This window comes from Corvus moneduloides, chromosome Z (genome assembly GCF_009650955.1).
Source record: "Corvus moneduloides isolate bCorMon1 chromosome Z, bCorMon1.pri, whole genome shotgun sequence".
Classification (NCBI taxonomy): domain Eukaryota; kingdom Metazoa; phylum Chordata; class Aves; order Passeriformes; family Corvidae; genus Corvus; species Corvus moneduloides.
In genome coordinates, this window is record NC_045511.1 from 24,547,737 (window position 1) to 24,575,586 (window position 27,850).

General features: G+C 39.0%; 1 protein-coding gene across 1 annotated transcript; it reads left to right on the forward strand.

Moving 5' to 3' along the window:
- Nucleotides 1–633: 633 nt before the first annotated feature.
- WDR41 (WD repeat domain 41) lies at nucleotides 634–27,512 on the forward strand. The gene is made up of 13 exons (XM_032097504.1): nucleotides 634–776; nucleotides 4,808–4,923; nucleotides 7,836–7,884; nucleotides 9,713–9,844; nucleotides 10,213–10,275; nucleotides 10,740–10,851; nucleotides 12,204–12,266; nucleotides 14,351–14,461; nucleotides 15,744–15,928; nucleotides 19,428–19,549; nucleotides 20,535–20,623; nucleotides 24,122–24,255; nucleotides 26,136–27,512. Exons 1-13 carry the CDS (start codon nucleotides 726–728, stop codon nucleotides 26,286–26,288), a joined length of 1,380 nt encoding a protein of 459 aa, XP_031953395.1. The 5' UTR covers nucleotides 634–725; the 3' UTR covers nucleotides 26,289–27,512.
- The last annotated feature ends 338 nt before the right edge of the window (nucleotides 27,513–27,850 follow it).

Consider the following 27,850-nt stretch of genomic DNA (forward strand, 5'->3'; position numbering starts at 1 on the left):
TACTGTGTGGGTGACCGTGCACTGAAACAGACTGACCACAGAGGTTCTGGAGTCTCACTCACTGGAGATATTCAAGAACTTCCCGGGCACAGTGTTGTACCAGGTGCTCTAGGATGATCTTGCTTGAGCAGGGAGGTTGGACCAGATGACCCACTGTGGTCCCACCTAACCTGACCCATCCTGGGGTTCTGTGATTCCGTGAAGGGCAGCAGAGGAGCAGGACAGTGAATCAGGTGAGTTTACTCGTATATGTTGCTCCATCCTGATGGGACCATCAAAGACCCCAGGGAGGATGGAAATAGCCATAGCCAAGGGAAATCTGTTAGTTAGAAAACATTTTGGTGCTCATTCCACTTCACAAAACAGTTGAAGACAGTCACAATAAAATGGCAATAACGTAATTGTGATGTGAGACTATGCAATATGGTAATATGTAAAATAATAGCATCAATCTGGTAATAGCATAAATCTTCTCTGACGTCGGAAGACAGCGAGATAAAACGCCAATAAATATTTCACTTGTCCGCCTTACGAAGCCGTGCAAACACGCTCGGGACGGGCACACCACCCGCCGGCCCTCACGGCACACCCGCTCGGCGATCGACTGCTCCGGCCGCGCCCGGCCCCGCCCACCGGCGGGCGGGTCTCCCGCGAAGCTCGATTGAGCAGCCTGTGCCTCAGCGCTGCCGCTGCGGGGCCCGGAAGCGGTCCGGGGCTCGCTCCCGATGCTGCGGTGGCTGATCGGCGGCGGCCGGGAGCCGCAGGGCTTGGCGGAGGTGAGGCGGCTCCCTGCGGAGCCTTAGGCTTGGGGCGAGTGGTGCCATGAGGTCGGGATGCGCTGGGCCGTGGCCTTTCCCGCTGGGTGGGTCGGGGCCCCGTGATGGGCCGTGCTCCGGGCCGGCTCTCGGCCTTCGAGACGGTCGGACTGATAGAACGGCTTGCGGGCGTCCTCGAAGGGAACCAGGGGAGGTGGGAAGGCACAGAGGCGAACCTCAAGGACTGTGTCCAGGTGTGGGCACTTCAGTTCAAGGCGGACATGGAGCTGGAGCGTGTCGAGAAAAGGGCGGCGGAAGTGGTGCAGGGTTTGGAGCACAAGTCCTGTGCGGAGCGGCTGACGGAGCTTGGGTGTTTTATCCTGGGGAAACGGAGGCTCAGGGGATATCTTGTCACTCTTTCCAACTACCTGAAAGTAGGCTGTAGCCGTGGGAGCTGGTCTCTTCTCCCAGGCAGCCAGCGACAGGACAAGAGGACATAGTCTCAAGCTGCACTAGGGGAGGTCCAGGTTAGACATAAGGAAGAATTTCTTCACAGAAAGGTATTGGAATGGACTGCTCAGGGTGGTAGTGGAATCACATCTCTCGAGGTATTAAGGACTGGACGTGGCACTCAGTGCCGTGGTCTAGTTGACATGGTGGTGTTTGTCATGGGTTGGGCTTGATCTCAGAGGTCCTTTGCAACGTAGCTGATTCTGTGAACAGCAGAACGACCGAGCAGAGCTCGCCCGGGAGCTATCGGGAGCATCCCGGCCCCTCCCGCTCGGTGGGGTTATGGTGTGTAGCTTACGTGCAGTTCTTGCAAGTCCTGCCTTCAGGACTCTGAGGTCGATAATGTAAATTATAGGCAGTGAGTTTTTATTTATGTGTCACAGCAGTTTGTAGTAGCCTTCCAGCATTTCTTCTTGGTTCCTCATCTACGAAATATGCTTTGTTATGTAGTACGCTGACATCCTTCCTGCTACTCAGATTGAGTAATGTTACTGAATTAGAGGGAGAGATTATTGGAATTTTCATGTCCATAAGAGTCTGCTGAAGTTCTCATTGCAGATTTAACAAGAGTTAATTAAAAGTATTGCTGCGCTCCATATACTTAGTGCTTTTATAATCTAGACAAGTATGAGGAAATAATTATTTTCCAGCTGCTGTTCATGAGCAAGTTATGCCAATATCGTGGTTGACTTCAAAGGTCAGTACTTAATTTGGTGGAAATTTGGGTCTGCACCAGTTTGGAAGGACGATGTGTGGGATTACCTGTGACTTTTGTTGTCAGTCGAAATGGCAGTTGGATCGCAGCCATACTTGCAGGTTTGTGTGCAGTTGTTTTTAGAAGGAGGATGGGAAATATGATGCAGTTTTCTAAGATGTGCTAGAAAACCGTGTTGTTGTGTGTCCCTTTCCAAAGTTTAAATTCTGGCTCTGGTTTATATACTGTGATTTAATAAAGCATGAGCATGAATCAAGGTGTGGCCCGGTTCTTCCATTCTGCCGTTCATGCCTTGGTTAAATCCACAGGACTTTTGTTCTCATTGTCATCACATTTTGTGGAATGATAGTAATAATTTTGCTTCTCTGTGGAAAATTTGAAGAACAAGTATTGCTAAGGGTTAGACCCTTAGTACGATGCAATATTGTTTCATCTAATAATCTTCATAACCATTAGTTCTTCAATAGGTAAGAAAGCGCACAGCAGTGTGTGGGCTATGGACTTAACGGTGTTTGTTTCTTGCGCTGTGACTTCAGACAGATGTGTTAAGAGTGGCATTGCACTGGGTGAATAGAGGAAGCCTCTGGCAAAGCTGTCCTAAGTTTGTGAAATGGAAATTTTTCCTTACCCATTTCTTTTTTTATTTTACTGTAGAACTGGAAGTCGTTTAGACTTAAGCTCCTGCATCTCTTCAGTTGATGGCCAGCCATGGTTTAGGCAGGGTGGCTCTGGTAGTTGGAGCGCTTAAGTGCAGGAGCATTATGGTCCATAGGAGCTGTTTTGTCATGCTCCGTGATCCATAAATCAGTATTCCTGTGTAGTCTTGTATACGTGGTTTTCATGAATTGCTTTTGAAACTCCCACTTTTTAAGTGCTTTACATCATGGAGGTTATAGGAAATTTTGAGGTTGAGATGAACATTTTGTTTGTTTGTTTGTTTTTTTCTGATTATTGTTGCTTACAGGTCATGCATAAAAACATGCAAGTTGGGAATAGCTTCCATTAACATCAGCATCCAGCTTTTATCGCCAAAAATCTTGGTGTTGCTGGAAGAGAGACCAGTTAATAGTTTGTATATAGATTTCTTCAGAGAAAGAACGCTCATCTAACCCAACACTTGAATAAATATGAATGAAGATCTGAAGAGAGCATAACTTGTTGTATGAGATTTCTGGGGGAAAAGATGTTATTTTGTTCTCATCTATAGGTACCTCATCAGCACTGTATCTTCCAATATTCACAGGCATTGTTAGAATTAAGATTAGACATATTGTTCAGAAGAAATAGCACCATCTTGTACTGAATAGGAAGCAACAACAGACTGTAGAATTGGAATATTAATGATACAAATTCTGAGTTTCTCTGAATGGTGTTAAAATTGCTTGTTGAATGTTTTCTAAATGCAGTATTGCTAATGTACTGAGATTTACTTAGGATTTTTAGAACTGTCATTTTTTTTTAAGGAATGTTTTGATTAGCTTTGGATGGCTGAATTCTAAGTTTTTATATTTATTATAGCCATGCAGATTCTACTTGTTGTATTATAAATGGGAACTGCTATTCTCATGTGATTGCATAAAATGAGGAACAGTTGCTTCATGAAATGCCCCAGATAGCACAAAACCAAGATAAAATCACAAGAGCTTCATTTAAAAATTGAGAACTCTTCAAATGAAGGTTTCTTTCCATCCGCAGGCCAAATAAAGGTTTCTTTCCATCCATATTTATTAACTATGTCATTCTTAGTTTCTGAAGAATATTACCATAGTACCAATATCAAAGTAATAGAAAATAATTTATTAATCTTACAAGAAAAAGTTCAAGTTTCTGAGGATAACATGTTTCTCTTTCATGTGGTATTTACCTGTCATGTGTGCTGGATGTTGTACAGTGTTCTGTAGTTGCTGTTTTACAATGTACATTGTGTTGAAGTCCTCAAAGAAAGGACAGTCTTGGAAGTAGTGTGATGTTGACTGTTGTGTAAAATAAATCCAGAGGGAAGAGAGTGCTGTCACTGAGTAACTACCGAACTGTTTAGATGGTTTTTTTAAAAAATAGTATCTGACAACAAGTTGTTACAGAATGTTTAAGACCTTAATTACAAAAAAGTTGTCTTGAAATAAAATTATGATTGAGATTGGCAGAACTCCTCTGCCTTGAAAATGCAGTTCTATGCAGTATTTTATTGACCCTGCCTAGTGATCAGCTTTCTCCAAGTGATTGATTGTTCTTTTAATTAATAGTCTAGTTGGGGGTAATTGCAGATGCTGTTCTATAAAATGATTAATCATTCTCTATGGTTTTTTAAGCGGTTTGCTTTGGTATTTTGTGAGTAGAGTACCAATGGGTGATTTATATATTATGGAACAAAACAGCATTTGTTCTCATTTGTTTTAAATATGTTGTCTTAATATAGGATTTTAAAATTGAACAGTAGATGAAAGATATGAGAGGTTCACAGCCATCTCGTAACAGGTGTAATTTAATGAAAATCTGAATATATCGTGAATTGAGTCATGAAACTGGCTCCTCATGACAGCTCATAACTAAGCTGGGGTTTCATCTCACTGTATCAGTGATTAAATCGGTACAAAATGTTTTTGTTAGACAGAAAATGGTATATCATAATTTAAAATACATGCTATAGAAAGCTTTTATTTACTTGAAAAAACAGAAAACTGTATTTTATAATGATTTTCATTAAGTCAGAATGGTATTTCAGAAACTTCACACGTGTCTCTATGTAGATTGTTAGACATTACAAAGACATGATGAAAATAATTATGTTAGTACAAAATAAATTTACTTCCTTTTTTATGAATTTTAGAAATCCTCTGTACAGACAATTGGTGAAGAACAAATACAGAATCCTTACACAGAGCTCCTTGTGTTGAAAGGCCATCAAGATATAGTACGATTTCTAGTGCAAATAGATGATTGCAGGTATGAAATGCCATTTCAAATTGTTTCACAATGTTCTTAGCAATACTTTTGTAAAAATGTGGTAACATTTTTAATTCTTTTTACTTTTGATGGGGGAGGGCAGGAAAAACTGGTGTTAAAAAAGGCAAGGGATGAATACTCCCTTTTCTTGCTATGTTACTATGTCTTTTGGTTTCTCTTTTAAGTTATAGTTTAATGAGAAAATAATGGTGATAATTTTTGTACTGAGAAACATAAACAAAGCAATTGTTTTGTTTATGTTTCTCAGTACAAATTCATTTGTTTGTAAGAATTGCCTTTAGCTGATTCAGCTGTTCTTTTTCAGTCTGTTCCTGGTCTGAGTGTTGCCCTTTGTACATGCATAGATTCTCACAGAACAATATGCAGTACTGTCTGCTGCTGTTCTGACAGGATGCATGTGTTGTGTATTTCTGAATTGAGGATAGCTGTTATTTTACCTTCTGGTTCTATGAGAGAATGTAATAGAGTCCTACAGATATGCTGTAGCAACTGGACATGACATCAACAATACCGAGTGTTGCTTTTTCTCTCTTTCCGATTTTTTGTTGCACTTTCTGTTGGTGCTAGGGTGCTAAATTCACTTGACCTTTGGTTGATGGAATTTTTTTTTAACTTTTCAAGTTTTAAAATTTTCAGCTACTTTATTCAGAATGACTACTTAGCAAAAGTCACCATGTGCCTAACCTCTGCATTACATTTCTCTTCCAGATTGATCTGATTCAACTTGCTATACCTCTTTGAAACCTGACAATTCCTTTGTTTCTCTCCTTCAGGTTTCAGCTGTATGCACCTTTCTTTATATTTCCTGACAGTCTTTATCAGTAACTTCTGAAGACTGGGTTATCTATCTTCTGAGGACAGAGTTATCTAAAAACTGGAAAACTGGTTAAGATGAAGTACTTGTATTTACCTATGTCACTTAGGAAGTGTGACTGAGAGAATGAATTATGATAGTTGTACATTACAACCTAGTTTCTATTCTAGTTTTCTCTAGATTAGCCTTGCATGTTCTTTAATTTAACTTAATTCTACAAGAGAAGAAATAATTTTCTGCCTTAAAAGTAAGGTTGTGAAGTCTTTAGTCAGTCATAAAATGTAGTGACTCTTGGCTGATGCGGAGAATTAAATAGAAAATGTTTAATGACTAAGAACATAAGTAATAGGTGAGAGTAGCTCTGTTAAGGAGCTGTAGTAATTTATATCTTTTATGGATTAGACAGAGAAGGGAAATTCTAATATATTCATCAATTCACTACATGAAGTTAACGTGGGCAAGAGTTTGTTTTATATCCTTGCAGCATACAGCAGGTGTTTTGTGAAGAAAGGTTCTCTCCCTCCCCATGCACATTGACTGGAAGAGACCATGCCAGTGGTCTCTTCCAGTTCAGAAATGCTCACAGAATCTTATTTTCTAATATATTTTATATATATGTGTGTGCATATATATATACACACACACACATACAAATAAAAATTTTACGGAAGACTTCATGGAGGATTTTTGGCTTGCCAGTTTTTATTTTTAATGTCGTAAATATATGTATGTCAGAAAAGTTACATGCATTATCATGAAAGTTATTTTTACATTGTAGTAGTCCACCAGAAGATTCATATTAAAATGGAAGAATCTCGTGTGGTTTCTTCAGTCCTTTTTTTCCCAGACAAGTTATTAAAATAACCCTTTATCAAAGTATGTTTTTCTCAAAATGCATACTGAATCGGTGTAATTCATCTTTGTAGAAACACCACAGTATTCTTAGCTTGCATACACTGTCTGTTACAAAGAAGTCTTTTACCGTTTTGCACTTTGTTATTTGGTAGCAGGTAAATTACTAAAGCTAAAATAATGATAATCATTGTAAAACTGAAGTCTGAGTGGCTACATTTAAGATAGGTTATCAAATAGCATATGAATAAGGAGTAAATTGTATAGCTGGTTAGTATTCTGAGAGTTTGAGGAGTTTAATGGAGTTGTTTTGCTGGACAGTAATTCTAAATTTTTATTTATCAAGAATATGGTATTTTCTATATTGTTAAACACATAATATTTTTCACTTGATTCTTTTCAGTAAGATTAGTATTGTTACTCGGCTTCTGAAATGTTTTTATTTAGTTTCTGCAGCTATTCCGTTGTGTGCTTTTTGTCAGCTATTGTAAGCCAAGTTTCACGCTTCAAGTCTTTAGATAATATCATCTTAGTGAGAATTTTACAGAAGGATTTTCTTGTTTTCTCAGTGGCTCAGCTAAAACCAGTGAGTGGAAAATTTTCTCAGATTGGTTTTTGAAGATACTAAATAAATCCTCTATGAATGTAACAGAAAGCTGGTTGGTTTTTTTGTTTTTTTTTTCTTCTTTGCTCTTGTACTTTTTGAACATGAAGTAAGGCTCATATTGATTGGAAGATCACTAAAGAAGGCTAAGTCTCAGCAAGAGTCTTCCAAAAACTGGACTGAGATAAAATTGCAAGTAATACTCTACATTGACACATTAAATTAAACAGTGTTCATAACACATTTTAAAAATAGGCTTTTTTGTTGATCATTTGACCATTCCTTGCTTCTTCAGGAAACAGACAAGGTTATAGATGGTGATGATCATGACTGGAAAAGACTGAGGTGATCCATGAGAACATTCTTTTTATAATAGTATTGGAATTCTTAAGTCTTGTTCTTATATTAAGTATATGTTGATAACCACCTATTTAAATATACTGACTTCAGATTAGAAACTGTAATTTACAAATACATGCCTATTACTTAGAGTCTGATACATCTTGTAAGTATTTTTTCTTCTGTAAGTATTTACTGTTTTTCCATTACATTATGCTTTAATTGCGTTTTCCGTTTTTTGTGGTTTTTGTTGGTTTTTTTTTTTTTTTTTTGTGCCCCCAGGTTTGCATCTGCAGGAGATGACGGGATCGTATTTCTTTGGAATGCTCAGGTTAGGCATCTTTTATAGGGATGGCTTGTGTGCTGTGGAGAGGGTAGAAGTTGTAAAGAAGAGGTAGAAATGTCTAGGAGCAAAAAAGCAGAATGAATAAGAATTGCTGCAGAGCTGCTGTTTGAAAATGTAAAAGTGGAAGGAGTGTTGAATCTTAGTTTACAAAGGTAAGTTAGGGAAGTAGAAGTTGGGTGAACCCAAGAGAAGTGTAAGTTTTCAAAGTTAGAATGTTTTGGGACAACAGTGATTTTAGAGAAATTTCAGATTAAATCATGTTGTTAAAAGCAGAAGTGTTTATGAAATTGTGGTTTTAATTACTCTTTGAAAGTTTATTCTGTGTTTGTGTAAATGCTGAAATGCTGACTTGTAACTCAACAAATATGTAGCAAGATCCCAAACCTGCCTTACACTTAAGATTTAGATGCATTTCAATGGCTCTATTAATAATACTTCTTTGTAGTATGACTGATTAATAGAGAGCTATCACAAAATTATATTGGAAAGATAACAAAGTCAGTAGAAATTAAACATTGCATGCCTTGCAGGAACAGGCCCTTAATTGCTTGCTGTAATAAAAGTCTTCTCATAACTTTTTAAAACCTTACTAAGACATTAGTTTTATCATACAAATTGTGCTCTGTAAGTGTGACACCTTCCGTTCTGCTCTTCTACTCTGTTTTGTTGACAAAATTGTAGAGAACTGATGAATATTAGACCTTTGTTAAGGAAGTCTAGTATATGTGTTACATCTCTAGTATAACAATGAGTTACATTGTTTAATAAGAAGCTTGAAGGGGAGGCATACTGTACTGTCTACAGTAACATTGAACTGAGGAAGAAAAAATTTCAGACTTTAAATTTTCTTTAAAATCTTCTGAAAATTTTATGTGACATTCATGATGGTGTAATTTTAAAATACAAAAGGAGAGACTTGAAACTTCTCTTTTAAGCAGTTTCCATTAGTGCTTTGCTGGTTTTGATGGCCTTTTATAATTTTATAATTCTATAATTTGGAAAAGTAAAGGGATTTGAATATTAAAACCCATGTATGTGAATATATATGCCCAGTGTTCTGAGCAGTTTGTGAATGTAAAACTCATTTGGATATCGAGCTTATGAACTGAGTTCCATCTTCTACTTTTGTAGGACTTTTGTTGTATTTTTTAAAGCAAATCTTTGTAGTTTTAATTTAAAACATTAATCCACATCTGTAAAGAAGTTTGCAGTTTAAATTACCCTGCATTTTAGCTGCATGTTTAAAATGCCACTATGCTTCTGCATGTTTGTTTGTAGTGTTTTGCCATTTAACTAAAAATGTTAGTAGAAGTTGCTGTAGTTGTCTAAAGCACCAGCTTGAATCTATAGATAATGTGCATACTAAACAAATCTGGCAGGAAGTTTGCCATAAATATAGGTCAGACTTTTCCAATAATTAAAATTGAAAATAAATACATTTTAAAGTGAGGGATTGTCAACAAATCTGAATTGCTGTAGTAGTCATTAAGAGGGGTGAATGGCCAGTATTTGCCTTAAAATTAAATTAGTTTAATACAGAATTTTGTTCTTAAAGGCTTTTAGAGGTTTTTTACTCAGAGAGTAATTTGCATTATGTACCACATCTTTAAACTTACACGTAATATGTTATTTAATTTAAGATCTTGAACAGCACTGAAGGTAGTAACTAGCAAATCCTTAAATTACTTTAGGAAGGGAAATTTTAGACTCTTTAGAAATTCTTGCTTTCAAAAGTCATTTAATACCTCTATTTGATGCTACAGGAGGCATTTTCATATTTTACCCTTAGTTTTCCATGTTTTTTGTTTTTCAGACTGGAGAAAAACTTTATGAACTTCATGGGCACACGCACAAAATTACAGCTATAGCACCATTTTCCTCATCAGGTGGTACTGAAGAAAAAACTGATATGATTATAACAGCATCAGCTGATAGAACAGTTATTGTATCCTTTGGTCTGGGGAGAATTTAAATTTCTATGGGCTTTTTGTGGTTTTTACTTTTAAAGGTAACACTGACACAAGCTGTAGCCCATTTCAAAACTTAATGGCTAATAATATCCACTGGGTGTAATTGGGTTACACAGGGGTTTCACTAGTTATTGCTGACATGTAGATACAATCCTTGCTACAAAAATGAATCTGTAACAGGCCTTTATGAATATGTCATTTAGGCTGAATATTGAAAAGACTGTCAGATTTAGGAGACTGAGTCTCTGCATAGCTCTTTCCTAACCTGTCATTTAGTTACCAACACAGCATTTACATTTATAACACATAGAAACCTTTCAGTTTCCTTAATGAATAAAGACAGATTTGGGACTGCACTAGTGGCAGACAGGTTCAGAAAGTGTCATGTTTCCATTCTACTGTAAAGGTATGCTGAGGAAACCCTATGAATGTCTGTTGTTTTGTTGTATACATTAAGCTATTATGTCTGACTCATGGGTCATGCGGGCAGGTGTGTTAGAATGAATGGCATTTTGTTTAATAATAGGTACATAATGAGTGGCTGAGAAGTGGGCACAATTCTTAATTTGTTTTTGGAAGTCTTAGTACCTCGGTTTTCTTTTTGAAAGGACGTAGAACAAAGGTAATGCTGTGACTCGGTTTTGTTACTGTGTTGGAAAAGGCGACCTGCAACATTTAAAGTTTTTGCATTGTTGATGAAAAATTTAACGTATTAGTATGTAATTAAATATGTATTTCTCAGACCTTGATATTGTATTTCAAAGTACTTAAAGATTTATCTAGCTAAGGCTCATGATCATTTCACTGAGAAATACAGACATTCCCTGTAGAACTTTTGCAGGAGACATATATCTGATTTTTGTTCTGCAGTGTTTGACAGTTCTTCAAAGACTGAATGTATGGTTGTCTGGAGGGAGTGATCTATGTGTTTGGAACCGAAAATTAGATCTCTTGTGTAAGACCAGTCATCTTACTGATGCAGGTAAAAATGAAAATGACTCATTATAGCTGTTAAAGTCCAAGTAAAATGGATCTCTATAGTGATGCAAAACCAACTCGGCAAATTAATTTTAATTCTAAAGATAACATTATGTATTAGAGCAACTCTATTTTTTTAATGTCAGATTTAATAGGATTCCAAACTAAGACTGCTTTTAATGTTCTGTGCTGTGTGAATTTCAGAATATTTCAGATATCAGTAACTGTACATTATCTTGGACTTAGAGGGCTAGAGCTCAGATGCTGATTTATGTGTTTGCCATAACGTGTACCAGATCCTTTGACTGGCTTTTTGTGTGATTGAGTGGGAGTTTTATTATATTCCTAAGTGAAGGTTTGTAATAGTAGAGCAGTAAAGATGACTTTTTACTGTTAAGAATCAGTACTTTTGATGTAGAAAATGCATGTTTTGATAGGAATGTAATAAACCTAATCAGAAATCAATGTTAATCATGCTTTTCTATTAATAAACTTTTATATTATCTGTCCATGTGAAGAAAATTGTTGCATGTTATTGCTGTATTTTACCAAAATGCTTACAAAGCTGTGAATCACATTCAAAGGTGGAACCAATATGGCCTTATTTTTGTCATAGAATAGAGTAGTGGTAGGCAAAGCCTTCTGAATCCTTGAGGATATTAATACTTGTTTTGGTTCAGTATGAAATCTCATGGTAAATACCAGTTGGTCATCATGCTGTGGTGCTTAGCATGGAGTGTTGTTGAAACTTTGGTACAAGGAGTCAATGGAATGTGTGGCATGGGCCTTCTCTTCTGTCCTAATCCCTGACTTCCTTTGTTGGGAAAGAGATTACTTATTCCTTGGGGAATTTTCCTCTAACAGTGCTTTGGCACAGACTGTGGAAATTCTGAACAGCAAGCTGGGTATTTTATCATATGCTTGATTCTTCTTCATCTTGCTCTGCGTAGTATTTTAGAATTGTGTATGCTGAGGTAGCATCAGTATCTAATTTGGTACTGCCTGTATTTAGAGTCACAATAATTTCCATGTTTTTTTAAATACTGTCCAGCATTAGGATGTAAATATCTTAATGGTGTTTAAAATAAAAAGATAATTTACTTTCAGCCTCACCACAAGTTTGATGTTCAGAATTCTGCTGGATTCAGGACCAGGACTCTTGACCGTACCTCTGTTTGAGATAATCTGTTAATTTCTGATGCCATTTAGCTTTCACTTCAGGCAATATACTTCTGTTTTGATAAGCGGAAAGAAGATTGTTAAGAACTTTGTTAATAAGGAATTAACAGTTTGTTGTGTTTTTGTGTGACCAGTTAATATCCTTTTCTTCCTTATCCCCCCCCTTTTTTTTTAAAGGCATCAGTGCTTTGGTTGAATTGCCCAAAAATTGTGTTGCAGCAGCAGTTGGCAAGGAGCTAAGTGAGTATCTTGCATTTTCCAGTGTTCATGTTCCTCCATAATGGCTGTTTATCAGAGATACATATGAAGAGCATGCTGCTGGATTTGCATAGGAAAAGAAAATGGTATTAGGGTGTCGTCAGCAGTATTTTTTCTTTTACCATTATTTGACAAAGAGGAGGCAATACTAATCTTACTCAAGAATGTTTTAGAGAGCTGCATGACATACAAAGACCAAACTTTTCTATATTTAGAATCACAGAATCATTAAGATTGGAAAAGGTCTCCAAGATCTTTGAGTCCAAGCTTTAACCAATCATCACCATGCCGACTAAACCATACCACTGAGTATCATGTCCAGTAATTTCTTGAACACCTTCAGGGATACTGACTCCTTCCACATCCCTGGGCAACCCATTCCAATGCCTGACTACCCCTTCAGTGAAGAAATTCTTCCTGATGTTCAACCTGAACCTCCCCTTGCACAGCTTGAGGCCACTTCCTTTTGTCCTGTCACTTGTGGCCCGGGAGAAGAGGCCAGTGCCCACTTTGCCACAACCTTCTCTCAGGTAGTTTTAAGAAGTGATGAGGTCTCCCTTAGGCTCCTTTTCTCCAGGCTAAACAACCCAAGCTCTCTCCTCATAAGACTTGTGTCCCAGACCCTTTACCATCTCCATTGCTGTTCTTTGGACACACTCCAGCACCTCAGTATATTACCTGTCATGAGGGACCCAGAACAGAACACAGAACCTGAGGTGTGACCTCAAGTGGCGGTTGTGGCTACAGAGCCAAGTAGTGGGGGACAATCACTGCCCTGGTCCTGCTGGCCACACTACTGCTGATGCAGACCAAGATGCCACTGGACTTCCTGGCCACCTGGGCATGCCCTGGCTCGTGTTGGTCAAGCAGGACCTGTGTTTCTTAAACCCCTGCTGTCTGGGCCTGATTCCCTGGTTGTCCGGTATGTGCTGTGTGATCACACTCAAGATAATTTGTTCCATCACTTTACCTGGCACTGGGGTTATGCTGACAGGCCTGTAGTTCCCTGGATCCTTCTTTCAATCAGTTGTGCAGATGGGCATCACATTGGTCAATCGCTAGTTGACTGGGACCTCCCTGGTTAATGAGGACTGATGATAAATGGTGAGCTCCTCTGCCAGCCCCCTCAGCGTTAGTGCCACTCTGTCCAGATCTGATTGTAGCAATTGGCATTTTTTCTTCTGGAGGTCTGGAACTGCTTACTTGAGCTGTCAGATACTTGGCTTCTCTAGAACCTCCTTATCCCAGGATTGGAAGTATGAGGTATTGCTGATTTCTTACTATTCAAAGCTATAGAGACAATATGATGATTTCTCTTGCTTAGTTGGAGACAGAGTTTTCTGTGTATGCCAACTGTAAGTCATTGGCTAGCTGTTGGTGAAGAAGCTTTTTGACAAGTGTTGTGTAAAATAGCTGAGATTTCAAAATAGGGAATAAAATCCAAGAGAAAAAGTAGAGCACTATATCAGCAAAACAATGAGGTGGTCAAACACCTAGTTAAAAAAGAGCAACCTGATACTCTGATTGAAGAAGCAGGAACAAATTGAAAATAGTCCTCTTGTGTTTAGACACTGGTATACAATATAGACTTTCATCTGAACATCCCATACTTCTTTTGTAGTATCCTTAAGATACAAAAGAAATTCCAAGACTCATTAAAATTCTTAATTTCTGACAATATTGATTGCCTTACTAGAGGATATTGCATTGTTTTTGAATATTAATTTTTCAGTGAGATGAGTCCTCAAGAAACATGTTTCAGTTTTAGTTGCTTATCCATAAAGGTGTCTGATACTTTGCACTTCTGGTGTTGACCAGTTCTTTGAATTTCAGAGTTACTAGGCTGACGTGTTTTATCCTGTATTTGCTGTGGTAAGAGGCTTTAGTGGTAATGCTGAAATAATTCCTTCCTGTTTTTTGATGTTATGAATGATCATAAGTGGCTCTTGTGTGGTCTCACTTATAATGTTTTAGTTTGTGTCTCTGAAAATGATGTTTTATTTATGCATAGTTCCATCTTAATCCAAATGAAAAAGCTTATTTAGACAATTTTTCTATCTTTGAAGTAATTTTTAGGTTGAGTGCTTCTAAGAATGGGTCTGAAGGTTGGAATGTCCTTGAAGTAAAGCGCCTTGTTGACCATCAGGATAACATTTCATCATTAGTCAGTGTCAATGGTAAGAGTGATTTTATAATGCTACTGATTTTCTTAGTTACTGGTGGGATATTTCACCTATTGAGTTTTTATTGGAACCAAAGTTTTAACTGGAGTGAAACTTACTAACTAGTGGATGTACCTTTTTGTGTAGCTGCAAAGGTAGTGATATGACAAAATGTAATTCCTGTGTTTATGGATTAACAATGAAATGAAACCAAGCAAGTTGCACTGTAGAAGAGTCAATGTCATTGATGGAAATGGAACTCTTGGTCTTTCTGTTGGGAAACTAAAAATGATACTTTTTTTTTTCTTGTTTCTTCTTACTCTTAAAATGGGATATGCAGTGCCATGTCCCTTGCAGTTGTAGTCCTGAGGTAACTGAAGGTTCTGTGTGTGCAGGTGTGAGCCTGCATATAGATCCATTATAGAGAGGGTCTGGAAGATGATGTGATCTATGCTGCTCATTAGGGTAATACTGAACTAATACTTGAAATTCTGTCTACTCTGCTGCAAGTATCATCTCCTTCTATGCTGTTCTTCCCTATCTTTTTTTTTTAATGGAGCACCCCCAGATCCCAGGAAAAGGTATTACTGGTGGGATAGAGAGTGTATATTTGTCCTTGAGTGTATCTGTGTCTGCCTCGTTGGCACAAAGGGGCTATGTTACAGGGGGAGCAAGTGGCTGGAAAAGAGAAAACTTGGATTCTATGGTACTTGTTTCTCAGCTTAACTGCTGCCATTATTTTCTCCTTTTTGATTATGAGAGGCAAGCAGTGTTTGGCTTACAAACACAGGATGCTACCTGCATTAAATATTGTTGTAGAAGTTCCTTTCCATGTGTGATAAACAAATTCATGAGCAGCTACTTCCATATTGCCATTAACTCAATCATTTAACTTGTGATCAGTATTTCTATTTATGGCAAAGACATACTTTGTTGTGTCTGTACACCTGCTTCTCCAAGGAATAGAAGGGCTTTAGATGCAGAAATGAAGTTCAAATACTTGTACACACTTCTGGTGGTGTTCTTGCCTTTGCAACTCTGTACTGTGCACTGTGGCCAGTGAATGTTCTCCTTCCTAGTTCTCATTTTACAAGAGAGCTCATCTGAGCTATGCTAGGTAATTAGGTGAGTATTTACTCAAAGAGAGAGGTTTTTGTCCGGTCAGTTATGTATTGCACACTCTACATAGCTTTCTGCATAAATGGGCTGTCTTCCCTTTCTAGGGCTGTAACTTTGTGTGAAATTTTTTTTTTTTAATATAATGTGGTTTCTATGTGTGGTTTTTTTCCCCCTCCAGATCTGACTTTTGTGACAGGTTCTCACATAGGTGAGTTAATAGTTTGGGATGCACTTGACTGGACAAAGCAGGCAGCTGAGTGCAGCTTCTGGGACTCCTCTGTCCATCCAGATGTACAGCCAGAAATAAAGTTATCCCAAAGCCCTAATGAAACTTCAGTTCAACACTTAACATCTGACGAGGAGGTAAAAAGCTTCAGAGTGAATTACTTTAAGTAAACTAGGATGATCTTACCACGGAAGACTGAGTGGTTTCTATTTTCAGTTTCTTTGTTTTAGTATGAGAGGCTTCTTTTAAATGTGCACAGCTATTTTATATGGTCCACATTTTTTTATATAAAGTATTGGCTGTTGACCTGTATGAAAGTTAAAATATGTTGATGGTATGGAAACTAACATAACAAACTGTCACAACAGCATTTGTTTTTGACTAACAAAGATTCATTACTTGTTAACAATACCACTAGAGAAATACACATATGAGGGTGTGTGTTTTGATGGCATGCATCTTTCGTGTTCCAGCTTCTGGAAATGCAGTTTTCCCAATAATGCACCTCTTTGAGCAGTTATAGCTGAGGGTACTGTGAGAATACTATGAGGGTACTATTTAAGAGTAGGAATATGTCTATGCTTTATAGTAAATGAGTATTGCTCTTTCTGTTCAGATGGGCTGTATGCAGTTGTATGCTCAAATACGTTTCCAAGATCCAGTCTACTATATTCCTATTTTAGAGATAAGTTCTTGGTCAGAATACTCAGTCAGAATCCAGTTACTGTTCAGCAAACACTAAAAATACTGAGGTTGATATTTAATTTTGTGAAATGTTACCAGCTGTAAGTGGCAAAGTAAAAGATGTTTCATTGTTGAGGTACAGTGGGATTTTGTTTTGGGGTATGTAGGGAGTTACACAGTTATTGGGAATGATTAAGAAAGGGATTCTTGGAAATGAATTCAGATATATAAGCTATAACAAAATAAAAGCTATGGAAAAGCCTGAATATAGGGTAAGGACCAAGTAGTCACCTGATGCATTTGCCTTTTTCTGAATAGAACTTTTGTAAAACCCTGGAGAGAGAATTATTGTGGGATGTGGGGGCTAAAAAAGATGTGGTTGTCTTTAGAGGTGGGATTTCCAGTGATTTTGTTGTCAGTGCTTATTTCTACAATGAGCCAAAAGCGAATTTTGTTTACGATAAGTTCTATAATTTTGGCTTCAAAACACTTTCATTCCATGCTTGAAAGCTACATATGATGTATTTTAGGGAAGTAGAAAAGAATGTGGGGAAGGTCAGAAGTTGTTAAAACATCCAGTGTGGAATCTGAGGGTTTAAAAGAAAGCTGAAGTCTTTCTTCCATTCATGTAACTGAACTAAATAAATTGCTGTGAATTTTTTTTTTATTGTGAGAGTTTTGAATGGTGGGAATAAAGGTGGTTCTAGTGTTACAAATCAAAATAGAAGGTGCTTTTAAGGTAGAGCAGTCTGTATTGTAAAGTTCCTACTTAAAAGGTGGTGCAAAAATGTATTTATATAATGTATTACTTTGTTACCTGCTTCCTCAAAGCAGAACACTGTTCTTCATGTTAAAAAAAATAGTGTAAAATGTATGTTTTCTCTGTTTTCTAGACCTGGTAGTTAGGTAGTTGGAGAAGATACACTTGTCTAGTATGACACTGAGCTTGTAGGCAAAACATGGTTCAGAAACAAATGGGATGGTAAAGGTTTGGCAATACTAGGAAACAGTGCTAAGGAGTGCATCCGCTCTCCTGGTACGTGTGTGTTCAGCTTGCCTGTTAAGAGAGATGTACAGTTTATGCTTTTTGTCTTTTATGTTCTTGGATTTTGAGATGATGAGGATTTTGCCAAGGCTTGTGGAAAAAAAAGAGTGCTCCATGAAGAGCATCTTTTGCAAAACTTTAAGACTAGGGCTCAAAGTGGAAGAGTTATGTGAATTTGAACCTTATGCAAAACTAGGATAATGGGCTCAGTGGTTTGTTTTTGTCTTGATTTGGCAATGGTGCTATCTGTTTAGTTTCCGTTCTCCCACAACAGATACACGTAAGAAAAAAAAGAAAGATTAAAAACCTGGACAAAGAGTTTTGAACAATGTCAAAACATTGTTGAACATATATAGGAAATTTTAGTCAAAGACCCTAGGTTACAAGTTGTACAAAGTGTTGACAGCATGTAGTGTGAATTGCATATGAGATGTTAATGTTTGGGTTCTGTAAATGGAAGCAGGCTGTTCAGGGAAATGTTCTAGCACACTGTCACCTAAACAAGGTGTGTTCAGAGCTGCAAATATGTACTGAATGGAAACACCTTGCACTCCTCTGGTACTGAATATTAATCATGTGTACATACATACAATTATACACTTGTCCTCTTTAAGTTCATCACAAGTCATGAAGCAGTCGAGGTCCAAAGATCTGTAAACTGTTTCTGGCTTCTTAGGGTGTCTTGGTTTGAAAGACAGATGTCTGCTAAGGAAGGCAGGAGCCTCCCTTGGAATGGAAAATGTAAGCCACTTCCCTCCAAATTACTGTAATTTTGAAATTAAGGGGCTTTTGGGCAATTATATGAGAAATAGGAATAACAGTTCTTTACTAGTGTATATAACAAGGCAATAATGCAGAAATACTGACACAACCTGAGAGAGTCAGGATACGACCTGACACCCTGCTGGGCAGAGTGGTGGTAGCAGTCTGATTAAGTGGTGTCTGCAGTCCTCTTTGAAGTGGTTCTGTTGAAGCTGTGGTCCTGTAGAAGGGTCTGGTCCTTCCTCTGAAGGTCCAGTGGTGGCTATGTAGCTCTTGTCCTCTGGGCACCCAGTAGGTAAGGGCTGCTTGTGCTGTTCCAAACCTCAGATTATATCCAGGTAGGAATGCTCGGTTCCTCCCCCTGGGTGGAGCATCTCACAATGGAATGATGTCATTTTATGAGTCATGCAGTGGGTCCTTGATAGCCCATTAAACAGAGATAGTTTCCAGAGGGAGTTACCAGGGATGAGTCATGGTAGGAGATAACGAGCACTGCCCCATCTGCTTTAACAGCTTGTGAAGATGATAATAGAATACATACTTTTGGTTACATCTTACATTGTAACCTAGGACATAGGGTCATGATGGTTATGAGATGGAATGCCTGCACTCTTCTGAAGAAGAGCATTGAATGCAAAATGGATTATTTTGTAATACTTTCTTGTGAGAGTTCCTTTTCTGTATTCAGTAGAGCCCAAATACTTGAGCAAGGCCTCTTTATCTATCTCTATCTTCAGTTAAATTCAAAAAAAGTCAAAAATGCAGAACAGTTTCCTGTATTCTCAGTCTTTCTTGATAAACCAAGAGTTTTTCAAAACATGGAGCATTATTTTACTGGAAAAACATAAGCATTTAATTGCAGAAGTGTGTTAATTTGTTGTTATCCTTAGTTTCTGCTTAGACTGTGAGGTACAGGAGAAAAATACAGACATTAAATTACTGCTTAGAGTAATATAGGATCATATCCCACATTTACTTTTAAAAAATCTATCTCTTTTTATACGTTGCTAATTTCATATGTTTGGGATAAAGCAGTAACATGAGGACAGAAACAAGCTGGGTTATAGTATTGCTGGAAATTCATTACATGCAAGGTGATTTCTCAGTATGTTTCTGTAAGTTGTTCTATTGAATTTTTTTTCCAGTGTGTGTTTGCTGCTGTTGGGAAAGGCATATACGTATATAATCTTCAAATGAAGCGTGTGATTGCCTGCCAGAGAACTGCTCACGACTCCTCTGTGCTGCACATTGAGAAGCTTCCAAACAGGTACAGAACATAGTACATTTTGTTAATGCAATAAAGGAAAGCAAAACTTGGAAGGGTGACTAGAGACAGACTGCAAAGCTACATTGGATTTCTAGGGCACGGACTTGATCATCAGTTTGAACTGCTTTTATTAGGTAGAGCTTGTTGATCTGATTTAGGAAAATTTGTCATTGTAATTCAGTGGGAAAACCTGTATTCCAGTATGACAGGTACACAGGCTGAAAATATCTCAGCTATTTTCAAAATCAGATTTGATGAAGCCCTTATGTCTGTATTGTGAAATATAGCTTAATGGCATTTTACTTCTAGAAAGCAAAGGCATATGGCATATTCAGAATATATTTTTCACTAAATATTTTGTAACACTTGAAATGTTTTAAGAAAAAGCAATAACTTGCAGCTTTTGCTTGTTAGTGCAGAATTTCCAGCTGGAACTTGTTTTGACAGCCAGCTTGGACAAGTTGCTGCATTTATATGTATATGCTAATAGTGGTGGTAGATCCTATGTTCAATAGGGCAGAGTCTGTCAGAAGATAAAAACTGAGGCCTTGGTCTTGTAAATGCATGTGCTAAGGTGTTTTAAATGTGTAATGAAACAGAGTACCTTTCCTTTAGTTATTTTTCCATAAGGGTTTTGCTTAATGACAGTAAAGGGTTTTGCTTAATGACAGTAAACTTATGGAAACCAATTAGTGGAACTGTGTTTGCAGAGTCTAGATTGGTTATGTTTTGGTTTATATAGTGGTATGCTTTTAGTATGGGGTTGAAAAGGTTTATTTTTTTTCACTTATTCTACAAGTCTATTATAGTTTGTTTGCTACTAAGGAATTTTGTTTTCTGTGGAACATCTGCACACCTTGCTACATTTAAGAGTTCTAGTAAACTTGTGTGGAAGCTAAGGCATTTACTGTCTCTTTCATAGAAGCATCACAAGGTGATTTGCAGAGCTATCCATGCTAGTGTTGCTTCTCAACTGTTTTTACAGGCAGCTGATCTCCTGTTCAGAAGATGGCAGTGTACGCATTTGGGAACTCAGAGAAAAGCAGCAGCTGCCAGCTGAACCAGTTCCGACAGGTTTGCTAGTAGTGGGAAGTGAAAAAAACATTAAAAAACCCAGTATTCACCGTATAGGATCAGAGAGGCTTTCAGGCTTTGTAAAGAGAGATGATGTCTTGTGTTTAACCAATTGATTACAGGTGTGGGAGGGAAACTGAAGAGAGCATGGGTGTACAAGTCCTCCAGGATCTGATACAGGATGGTAGAAGGTCCAGCTGAAGCAATTCTGTGCCATAAAGCTTGCTTAGAGTTTACAGTTGTATGAGCCGGTTAAAAAAAAAATGACCTGACAAACCTTGATTTTTTCTTCCTTGTACTGAGTAGTGCTGAATTCTATACCATACAAGAGTAAATAGTTGCAGGACCTTGTGAAGAAGGCTTGCAGATAAGCAGCTGCTACCAAAAAAAAGTGTATTCCACATTTCCTCTTTGAACTGGGAATGATATTGGGACTTACTTTGAAGCTGTATCCAAACTCACTGGGCACACAGAGTCCTCAGAGCTAGGTGGTAGTGTTACAGGAAGTATTTCCCCCAAGTACAGACATTCATAGAATCACAGAATGGATAAAGCTGGAAGGTACCACGGTGGGTCACGTGGTCCAACCTCCCTGCTCAAACAGGATCATCCTGGAGCACATTACGTGGGATTGTGTCCAGGTGGTTCCAGTGCTCAGTCACCCACACAGTAAAGAAGTTCTTCCTCATATTCAGGTGGAATTTCATGTGCATCAGTTTCTGCCCATTGCATATTGTCCTATTGCGTGACATCCCTGAGAAGAGCCTGGTTCATTGTCTTGATACCCCCCCTTCAGATACCTATAGACATTGATGAGGTCCCCTCTCAAGGCCCAGTTCCCTCAGCCTGTCCAGCTGCTCCAGTCCCCTCATTATCTTTGCAGCCCTCTGCTTGACCCGCTTGCTTGTCCTGAGGAGTCCAGAACTGGACACAGCACTCCTGGGGTGACCTCTCTAGGGCTGAGTACAGGAGCAGAATCGCCTTCCATGACCTGCTGGCAATGCCCTTCCTAATGCCCCCCAGGATACCATTGGCCTCCTTGGCCACCAGGACACTCTCTGCTGGCTCATGGACAGCTTGGTGTCCACCAGGACCTGCAGGTCTGCAGAGCTGCCCCCCAGCAGGTCAGCCCCAGCCTGTGCTGGTGCCTGGGCTTGTTCCTCCCCAGGTGCAGGACCTGGCATTTGCCTTTGCTGAATTTCAGATGGTTCTTCTCTGCCCATCTCTCCATCCTGTCAAGGTCCTTCTGAAGGGCTGCAGAGCATGCCTGGGTGTGTTGGCCATTCCTCCCAGCTTTGTGTTGTCAGTGAATTTGCTGAGGAGGCACATTCCCCTTTTTACAAGTCAAGGATGAACAAGTTAAACAGTTCTGGGCCCAGTATTGAACCTTGGAGGACACCACCAGTGACAGGCCTCCAACTGTACCACTGATTTTGACCATCTGGGATCTGTTGTTCAGCCATTTCTTGACCCACCTCACTGTCCACTCATCCAGCCCACATCCCTGAGTTTGTCTATGAGGATGTTGTGAGAGACAGTGTTGAAATCCTTGCTGAAGTCAAGTAGACAATATCCACTGCTTTCCCCTCATCCATCCAAGCAGTTGTTTCATTGTAGAAGGCAATCAGGTTGCTCAAGCATGACTTACCTTTATTGAACCCATGCTGACTATTCCTCATCATCTTGTCACCCGTGTGGATAGAGATGGTCTTCCGAATGAGGTGCACCATCAGTTTCCCAGGGATCGAGGTGAGGCCCACTGGCTGGTAGTTTCCTAGGTCCTCCTTCTTGCCCCTTTTGAAGACCTGGGTGGCATTTGCTTTCTTCCAATCCACAGCACCTCTCCTCATCTCCATGACCTTTTAAAGATGATCTTGAGTGGCCTTGCAGTGGTGTCCACCAGGTCTCTCAGCACTCATGGATGCATCCACTCAGGGTCCATGGACTTGTGGATGTCAGTTTTGCCTAGACGGCTTCTAACCTAAATCCTCGACCAAGAGAAAGCCTTCCTTCAAACATTTCTTTACCCTGGTCTTCTGGGTCAGAGAATACTGAGGGCTGGTCTTGTCGCTGAAGACCAAAGCACAGTTCAGGATCTGACTTGTCTGCATTCTGTTTTACCAGGGTCCCTCCCTCCATTTAGTAACAGGCCCACATTATCCTTAGTTTTCCTTTTGTTATTGATATATTTGAAGAAGCCCTTCTTGCTGTCTTTGACATCCTTGGGCAGTTTTAATTCCAGATTCATCTTGGCCTTCCTTGTCTATTTTTTATTTACTCTTGACAGCCTCTCTATATTCATTCCAAGTGGCCTGACCGTACTTCCATCTCCTGTGTATTTCTTGCTTATGCTTAAGTAATGACAGTTCCTTTGAAGTACTTGCCACTCTTTGACCATGCCCCCCTGCACACTGGCACTTGTGGTCTTCGACTGGTGCTCTGGACAGTATAATTAGTATCAAGGACTGGGAACAGCAATAGACTGTTGCTCTTCTAAAGGAATTTTTTATTCAAGGTGTGAATGATTTTCTTGATGTATCTTGTCTACCTGGCTGTTCATCTCTCGGTAACTTTTGAAAATACATTTTTGCTGCCTCGGTGGATTTAGAGGTACTTTTTCAGGAATGTTCTGTCTTCAGCATTGCTGGTGACAGGCTGATCTACACAGTGACAGGTGGTACTTGGTTTCACATTAGAAATTTTTAACTTCTATGAATCAAGATGTTTGAAAAAACCATAGGGAGATTTTGCTGTTGATTTGCACTATTTTTATTCTAGGGATCCCCTGAGAAGTTGTTCATCTCACCAGTTATCTCCCTTGCACCAGGGCAGTGGTTTAGCACAATTCTAGTTTTATGTGCTGATAGGGCTGAGGGAAGGATTGGGAATAAAGTCTGAACTGCATTGTCAACAGAAGCCAACCTTCTTACTTGTGTCAGTACTATTGCACAGTTCTGGGGGCTGTGGCTGTGTACTTTTGTGCTATCTAAATGGAACATGTGGAGTACTGTCTTTACGCTCCCCACTGGCTGATCTTTTTAAACCTGAAGGAAGGAGGCAATGAGCCAGCACTTAAATGCTGTAGTGCAGAACATACAGGGGAGAGATTGACACCTCATTTTTGTGCTCTTTCCACAAGTAACAGTTCAGAAGGGCAGAGCAAAGATAAACATCCGTTGTCCTGCATCTACCTTTGCTGTTCAGTTTGTTCTTTTAGAAGTCTTTGTGTTTGTTCTAAATCTGTGTATTGTCTTGTCCAGGTACTTCAGCCTGTTTTCTAAATTACCTTAAATAATTTAAGTAGCTGTGTTTCCTTTTCCCTCCAGATGAATAATCCAGATGTTGGAAGTGCTGCACAGTACAATGCTTCTGTCCTTTTGCCATACAGAGTGTCCTGCTTTTAGATTTTATGTGGCTTTTGTAGTTCTCTCTTTAGCTAGAGGAAATAAATTGTATTTGTGATTTTTGCCAAAACAAGAGACTTTTTTTCCCTCTCAGGGTTTTTCAACATGTGGGGATTTGGAAGGTCAAACAAGCAGGCAAACCAAGCTGCTAAGAAGATGCAGGAGAATACACCTATGTATTTCTTGGAGCTGGTTGGTGATTTGATTGGTCATTCATCAGCTGTGCAGGTAAGCCAGCTTTAGTAAGAATGAGAAAAAGTGAATGTTAGTAAGTAACATAAATTTGACAGCATTTCTTAAACAGCTGTAACTTTTGACTGTCTGGCTCTGGAGGCTAGGAGCACATTGTTTGTGGGGTATCTTTAGTGCAGTGTGAAAACAGTAATACATACTGACTTAATATTCTAATGACAGCTCTCTCACTGACGCCTGAGGATTGCATGTGCGAATATATGCTAGAGATAATCTGACAGAGCGTTTGGTTTTGTTCATAGACTGCAGCCAATACAGCTGGGAGCCATGTACATGACCCACATTTCATCTTAAGTTCACAATCTAAGCAAGGGCTCCTACAAAAAACCCCAAAACGAATACACTTTGAGTAATTTCTTACCCCTCTGTGCTGCGAGCATTAAGGAGGTCTTTTAATTTTAGCAGTCCTACTAGTACTATTCTATGCTTCTATCTGCCTAATACAGTATGTTTTTGTTTTAAATGGCATTTTCCCTCCGCACTCTTTTGTGAAGAACATATTGGAGTAGCAAAGCACTTCATTACAGTGGACTTTTACACACATTCTTGGCAGGAGCAGGGGGAAGGGCAGATAGAAGGGGATGGTGTGGTTCTGGAGTAGCTTTACTCACAAGTATTTGTGAGACAGACTGGATTTCAGAACTGCCGCTGCTAAAACTTGAAAGCTTTTCTTATTTGCTAAGGTGAACTCTTTTGCTAGAGGGATTTCTGCAAGGCTCTCTGTTCCTTTCTGCCATCTTTCTCTCGAAAAACTGTTGAAAAGGGTCTTCTTGTCCAATTGGAAAGTTGCTATCTAAGAAAGAGGACACAGTGTGCAATTCAGCAAGAGGTACAAAGAAGGTGAGAGGCATATGTTGGGTCTTGGCTGTGATGCAGAGCAAAGGAGTAATGGAGATGATGGTGGATGTGGTTTCCTGCAATATTCTACATAGGGAAAATTTTGGGTTTTTTTAAACTCTGGGCAGACAGGAGCTGTTGCGGAAGAAAATGTTGAGTAGTGATGAAATGTGATGGCCAAGATGAGGGCTTGGCAGACTGATTCTACTGGAACCTTGTAGCTATAAGTGACCAATTCCAGGGCACGTAGGCTTTGGCCTGAATGCTTCTCCCAGCAGATCCATTTAACAAAATGAAGAGTCAGGGCACTGTGAGTATGTCATAGTGACATCATTGGTTCCATTTGCTGTCATGTCGAACTGCAGTTACTGGTTAATTTGAGGCAGTCTTGTGAAGATCTCAGAAGTCAGGGGTTAACTCATGATTTGTCAGCTCCATTGGGTTTGCAAAATCCTTCCACTGGTGCTGTACTTCCCTCCAGTGTTGTGTTTCTTGCTTGTTTGACTTCTCTGTGTGACTAGGCATGTGCTGATTGCTGATGTCTGTCACAGTTTTTCATTCTTTGATCTTTCCAGGCCTGCTGCTAGTACCCTGTTTTGTTGTAGAGGGGAGAGGGGACAGTGTACCTAGTGAACAGAACAGTGGCTTCTATTCCCAAAAAACCAGATCAGAGTTCATGCAAGTCATTCACTTTTCTACTGCTGACTTGAAACAAGTTTCTTCAGGATTCTCTCCTTCAGCTTCCCTATCTGTAAGGCTTTCCTGCTTTGTTTAGATGGAGATATTTCAGTATGAAGTGCTTAAAGAGTTTGTTTTTGTGTAGCAATTTTAGGGAGTTGTTCTTGTGTAGCAATTTTATGGCATCTGAAACATACAGACAGTATGTAATTTTGTATTCCTATCTATAAGCAGAGCCATTTCAGATCTATGTATGTGTTTAGTCCATCTATGCACTAAATAATGAAGCAAGTTGACTATCTCATGCAAGCATCATGGTAATAATAGTTGTTTCATTGCAGATGTTCCTGTACTTTGGTGAACTGGGATTGGCTACATGCTCTGCTGACCACCTCATTATTTTGTGGAAGGATGGTGAACGAGAATCTAGCCTCCGCAGTTTAGCACTATTTAAAAAATTGGCACAAAATGGTGATTTGCAGCTCAAACTTTAAATTATTTTAATATAGGCTGCATATATATGAACTGGATATGTGTTAAACCTGAGTGTAAAGGTACGTCTGAGCTACTGGGAATTTGACTACCAGTAAGGCTTACAGTTAATGTCATGTGTTGTGTTCGAACTTCTACTAGTTGCTACTCTTCTCAAAGGAGAACTTTGCGTGTTGGTATACTCTGTAAGCAGAAATGGTGTTCTCTTGAAAGACCAAAGGTAATGATGACTCATTAAATAGTTTCTAGTATTATTCCTAACGTTTAAAATTATCGTGGGTGAATGTCAAAATTAAGAACTGTGAAATACCTTAAATGGATCATAATTAAAGCAGTTGAGAGCATCCACAGTGCTATGTGCAGGAAGAAGGCATGGGAAAAAATCTGCAGCTTTCTGCTTTATCTAATTTATTTCTAGAAGCTAAACTTTCCTCAGTGGTGGCTCAGATTTGTGTGTATACAGTAACCCCAAAAGAAAGTGTTCTCAAACAGAATTTTTGCATTTGAAGTTACTATCCTGCACCAGTGGCAAGAAAAAGAAAAAGTGGTAGGCAATGCCAGTTTGTCTGGTTTTAATTTTTGGCAAACTGCGGTACATAGATACTTCTTGCTAGTAGTAGCTGCAGTTTTACTTGGATTAGCCTACATTACTGGAGTTTATACAGCACCATTACCAAATCTAGCGTGCAGTGTGATTAGTTTAGCTTGGTCTTTCCATAGTGCATTCATTAAATTAATTTGTCTTTAATAAAAAGCATTTGCATTACCATGAATTTTCAGAATGTAGAACGCTTTCTTAAGCGGTAGTACTTGATATGTTCAATAGTAGTGAAACTGTGTTTTGCCATACAAATACTAAATTCTCAGCTGAAGTCTGACTTCAGAGAAATGTGCACCAAGTTTGTAAGGGTAAATAGTATTTCAAAGTTAAAAAATAAGCACCTAACTACACATGTACTAACAGTCTGAGATAGCAGCAGCTAAACAGGAGAAGGGAAAGAAATGCAAACTAAAACATAAAGCTCAAACAAAAACACAACAGCAAAAACCTAATCTACAAACAAACAAGGAAGCAACCCCGCACACCACAACAAACCAAAAAATGAAGCCAAGTTAAACCCAGAACTGATACAAAGAAAGTGTGAGGGAGGACAAGATAATGAGTGGTACATTACCATTTGAACAGGGAAGAGCTAGGGAAAAGGGAAAGTTTGGGAACTTAGTGGTCATAAAACTATGTAGAAGAGGATGCTACTGTCCTCAGGTCTATTCAGAAGATACAGCACTTAAATGGTGTAGGAACAAGTCTTGTGCAACTTTTTAGTGCCATCTCTTCCCTTTGAATCAGTGAGAATTGTTTTCAGTACAGGAAATACATGGCTGTAATTCCAGACTTCAGATACAGTGGTTGCAGTAAGTGCAATTAAAAGAAAGGGCTAAGCAGATTATCGCAAGAGCAGAAGCAAAAGGAGAAAGCTCCTAGCTTCCTAGAAGAAACCAAAGAACCTTTTAGACTTGCTTCCCCCAGCAGCAGTGGGCACTTGCCTTTCTCCAACCATCCAGA

Coding starts and splice junctions, on each gene's coding strand:
- WDR41 (XM_032097504.1), top strand. CDS start 726: ATGCTGCGGTGGCTGATCGGCGGCGGCCGGGAGCCGCAGGGCTTGGCG. Junction 10,276..10,739: donor GTTTCCATTCTACTGTAAAG/GTATGCTGAGGA, acceptor TTTGTTCTGCAG/TGTTTGACAGTTCTTCAAAG. Junction 19,550..20,534: donor ATTGAGAAGCTTCCAAACAG/GTACAGAACATA, acceptor CTGTTTTTACAG/GCAGCTGATCTCCTGTTCAG.